The 4,660-nt window shown below is 38.5% G+C and overlaps 1 protein-coding gene across 1 annotated transcript in view; it reads left to right on the top strand.

Annotated features, from left to right (window-relative positions):
* Positions 1–329: 329 nt before the first annotated feature.
* The window catches only part of LOC127747662 (uncharacterized), a 10,014-nt gene continuing 5,683 nt past the window's right edge, over positions 330–4,660 (top strand). The window contains exons 1-2 of the mRNA XM_052261795.1: positions 330–472; positions 623–803. Coding sequence (XP_052117755.1) covers positions 330–472; positions 623–803 — 324 coding nt within the window. The remainder of the gene's footprint in view (positions 473–622; positions 804–4,660) is intronic.

The raw sequence follows: 4,660 nt of genomic DNA, 5'->3' as shown, positions 1-4,660 counted from the left end.
GCTCAAATAAAGCATAATTGAAGCTTTAATGTGTGGCCAAAGTTGGCTGTGGGCAGCTTTAGGGAATAAAGGTGACATATTACTTAATATTCATTTATGTTAATTTTTTACATTATAGCAATTATTTTATTAATTGCTATCTCTTTTGATTTTTAGGTTTAAATCTTGATCTTCAAACCTTTAATGATGATGAAGATGTGGAAAGTGATCAAGAATAAGGATTGAAGACTTTTTAATATTTTAACGATGTAATTTCTTTATGTTTGTATTTTAATTAAGTTATTTGACATTGTATGGACCTTTTTAAATTTCAAGTTATTTGATATTGTATGAATTTTATGTTTGTGACACTGGCAACTTTCTTAAAGGTTAATCCACCTAAGTTCAAGGGAACCACCAATTCGACTGAAGTTGATACCTGGTTTCAGGCTATGGAGCGAGCACTGCAAGTGCAGTTGGTACTCGAGGAGCAGTGTGTTGAATTTGCTACCTATCTATTTACTGGGGAAGCATCGCATTGGTGGCAAGGGGCCCGACACCTCCTGCAGTAGGGGGATGATCCTATCACTTGGGATGCCTTCCAGGTGGAATTCTATAAGAAGTAATTTTTGAATTCCGCCAGAACAGCCAAGGAATTGGAGTTACTGCAGCTGAAGCAAGGTGCTATGTCTGTATCTGAGTATACAGACAAATTTGAGGAGCTATTCAGGTTTTTCCGCATGTGTCAGGGAGCTCTGGGAGACTTCGAGGAATGGAAATGCATTAAGTATGAAGGAGGGCTCCGAAGCGACATCTTAAGTTCAGTGGGACCAATGGAGATTTGAACTTTTTCAGAGTTGGTGAATAAGAGCAGAATTGCTGAAGAGTGTGTGAAAAGGAGTGTTGTAGAGAAAGGAAGTCATAGAGAGCACAACCAAGGATTCGCACCTAGGGGTCGAGAGCTTAAGGAGAGAGGATATGTACAACACTTTCCCCAAGGACAGAATAACTTTGCAACGAGTGAGGAGTCCCAAAGAAACGGTAAGGGAAAACGGGCAGCGGCTGCTTCTGATGTTTTGAGCTATCAGAGATGTGGAAGTCATCACCCAAATAGGCCGTGCCGATTGGGGTTAGGTGTATGTTACAAGTGCGGGTTACCAGGGCATGTATCAAGAAATTTCCAACAAGGAGAGAGTCAGGATGCGGGCCGATTGCGACAGTAAGATTGAGGTAATTGCAATAATCGGGCTTAAAGGACAGTGCATGATTTTATAATACCGCCTGAATGTCGAGCTTAATATTAGACTGAGAAGCAAACCGGATGGTCCGAGTAAGGATTTGCCTTAATATAAATGGATAAATGCCTGTGATGTAAATGATTTTCTATTGAGAATGATGTGTTGTGTTTGTTATGTAGTTAGTTGATTTCTGAATTTTTGGTGAAACGGATTGAACCCGTGACTTTTAGTTCCTTTGATTTAAATAGATAAGGAATGGTCCTAAATGATGGATTTGGAAACGTTGATTTGAAATGCCAGTCATGCTAAGTTGTGGTTGAGTACTTGAGAAAGTAAGTGATAGAGCTAGTACTAGATGAGAGATCAGAATAAAGCAGCAGAAACTTGCGAAAGCAGTAACACAGGATAGCTACGAATAGGAGCTGTAAAAGTTTACTATAATATCTTAAGTTTGAATACTAGAAGGGTTAAGCGGGTTACTGCAAGTAATGATCCCCAAATAGTTGGAATTGATTGCAGCTGCGAGCTTTGATGGTTCTAAAGCGGATGAGGAAATTATCATTGATGCGTAATTGGATTTAGATGATGAGAGAGTGCAAGTTGTCGTGTTTGAGAGATGAGTACTATGATGTTTGATCATAGTGACCTTGGATTTAGATTGAAATTTATAATGATTGGTTTTGAAAGATGAATGTGAAAACCATTAAATTGAAATGCTGATGTGGTACTGAGATTGGTTTGAGGGAACCCGTGACGGGTGGTAAACTCCAATTTTTGGGGAGGGGCTGTTGAATTTTTTTTTCAAGAATTTGGAGGAGTGTTGGTTATATTTTTGAAAATGATTTTTGATCTGAGTAACTTCAACAAAAGAGATGTGTCTCGAAAATCATTTGATTTCTAGAAATGAAAGGGGTTTTTAATTGATGAGTCAGAGACTTTATAACAGCAAGTCATATAGAAATTCGAGGGATTGAGAATAAGAAAGTAAGTTTAAAGGTTATGCTTGTAGTTGAACTCTGATTAGAGGAATTGGCTTGGCAGAGAGAGAGGATAGTGATGGAGTATGATTAAGGTGTTGTGATGATATTTGATTATAGTGATGTGGGATGATGGCTATGATTAACGATGATGGCAATATTATTGATGACATGATTTGAGATTTAATAGGGTGAGAGTTGATGAGACGATCAAAGTAAGGAACGAGGCTGTTGGTCGGCGTTGAACGAATGACCGAGACCCACGGAGATAGAAAAATCAGAGCGCGGCAATGGAAGCGCGCAGAGTAAAAGGACCTTGGAAATGTTATGCGTTGGATATAAAGGCAGACTACGCTTGCGTACTCGCAGTGATGGATGGAATTTTCAAGGGCAAAAATTTCCGTTAGGGGGGTAGAATGTAATACCCGGTCTAACCAAAATTAATTAAATAAAAATTTAAATAGGAGCGAATATGGTTGAAAGATTTGGCAATTAGAATTTGATAATTTAAATATGATATTAGGATTCAGTGAATTTTTCTGAGTCGAAAAACATAGTTTTGTGCGTAAAAGCGCGCAGTGGAATTTTGACCGACAGTACCGGCTGAGATCTGTCTGGTACTGCAACTGAGAAAATTGATTATGAGTAAATAAGATTAAGAAATGAGGAATTATAATTAGGGGAGGTAGAAATATTTAAAGTGCGATTTAGAGCGTTAATCTTAAAGGGTTTAGGCCCAAAAATTAGGCCAACGGACAAAATAAGTGAACCGGGCCTAAGTGGGCCTAAGACCTAACATATATAAACATTAGTTATGAGCATTTCAGCTCATTTTAACCTAAAAATAAGAAGAGGGGCGCTGAATTGAGAAGAGAGAAGAGAAGAGAGGAAACCTAACTCTCTTTGATCTTCAAACCACCATAACTTGAGCTACGGAGCTCCGATTGACGAGCCGTTTGCGGCCACGTGTCGCTCTTCTCATCCTCTACAATTCTATCTAAGTTTTGTGGTGAGTATTTCATTCATCTCTACCTAGTTTTCGAAATTCTCTACTGTTACACGTTTTTAGGTAGTTAGTGTTGAAATCTTGTGATTTTTGGTGTTTAGGGATACTCCAACATGGATTTTAAGCGGGTTCTATCCCTACTTCATATGGGCTGAGGTAAAAAGTGCTAAAACCCTTGTGATTTGTCATTTTTATGAGCCCTAGTTTGATGTATGTATGTGAAATTGGTTATGTTAGTATATTTGGTGATTTTGATGCATAATTGGGGGGTTGGTGTTGCTTGTGGAGCTTTGGTGAGGCTTGGAGCTAAGGGTTGATGGAGACTTTCATAGAAGAGGCTCAATTGGTTTGGCTACAAGAGGTACGGTTTAAGTTTCATTTAAGTACCGTGTGGTGTGATGAGAATTCCTAGGCTAGATGCGCCTAGGATTAAGTTTGGATTATGTAAATGGTTCGTGCCAATATACATAGTTGGTATGTAATGTGAATTAATGATTGGGTTGAGAATTGTGTGGCATTGTATGCTTGGTGTATTTAGAATTTTATGTATTGGGTAATGAGTATTGATTTGTAGTTTATGCATTTAAATTGTGAAATTGGGCCGGAGGCCGTAAATCTTGGGGCGAAGGCCGAAAAGAGGTAAGGAATGTAAGTTGATGTGTGCATTGTATGATGACACAAGTGATTGGATGAATCTCAGATAATGAATATATGAATGATTGGGTTGGTTATTAAATAATAAGGTTTGAGGAGTTGAAGTGTAGAATTTGGTAATTGTGGTTAAAATTATATACATGAGGTATGTTTGGTTTTGGTTGAGATATATTATGTGGTCATATATGTGATTATGATTATTGATGCCTTGATGGTTGCTTGAAATTGATCCAATGCTTCCTTGAGACGATCCCTTGACTCTTGTTCCGCTTGGATATCATGATAGGGATCATATGGGTCTTGGATCGATGGACATGAATATTCTTCCATGTGGGGTTGTGGTGGGAGGTAGAATTCATCTTGTGGTTGAAAATTTTCATTTATTGAGGGTGGTTCATCTTGGTAATAATATGGAGGGGGTGGCTCTTGAAAGGGTTGATATTGTGGTGGTTCCATATATGGCTCATATGGCTCAAAAGTTGGTTGGTGTGATGGATATGGATTAGGGTCATATGAAGGTGGTTGGTAGGAAAAGGCTTGTGAGTATGGTTGAGAATTATGTTGAGGGTATGGATCATAGGCATATGGTGGTGGTTCTTGAAAATCACAAGTAGATTCACCATAGCCATTGGATTGGTATGCATCATAGAATGGCTCTTCTTCATAGTGCATTGGTGGAGGTTATTGCCATGAAGATTGATCATATGCATATGGCTCCTCCCACCTTTGATTGTTCCATCCTTGATACATCTCTTCATTGTAACTCTCATCACCTACAACATAGTTGTAATCACACTCATAGCCAA

This window comes from Arachis duranensis, chromosome 1 (assembly GCF_000817695.3).
Source record: "Arachis duranensis cultivar V14167 chromosome 1, aradu.V14167.gnm2.J7QH, whole genome shotgun sequence".
Taxonomy (NCBI): Eukaryota; Viridiplantae; Streptophyta; class Magnoliopsida; order Fabales; family Fabaceae; genus Arachis; species Arachis duranensis.
The sequence above is the reverse complement of the archived record's forward strand: the minus strand, read 5'-3'. Positions and strand labels throughout refer to the sequence as shown.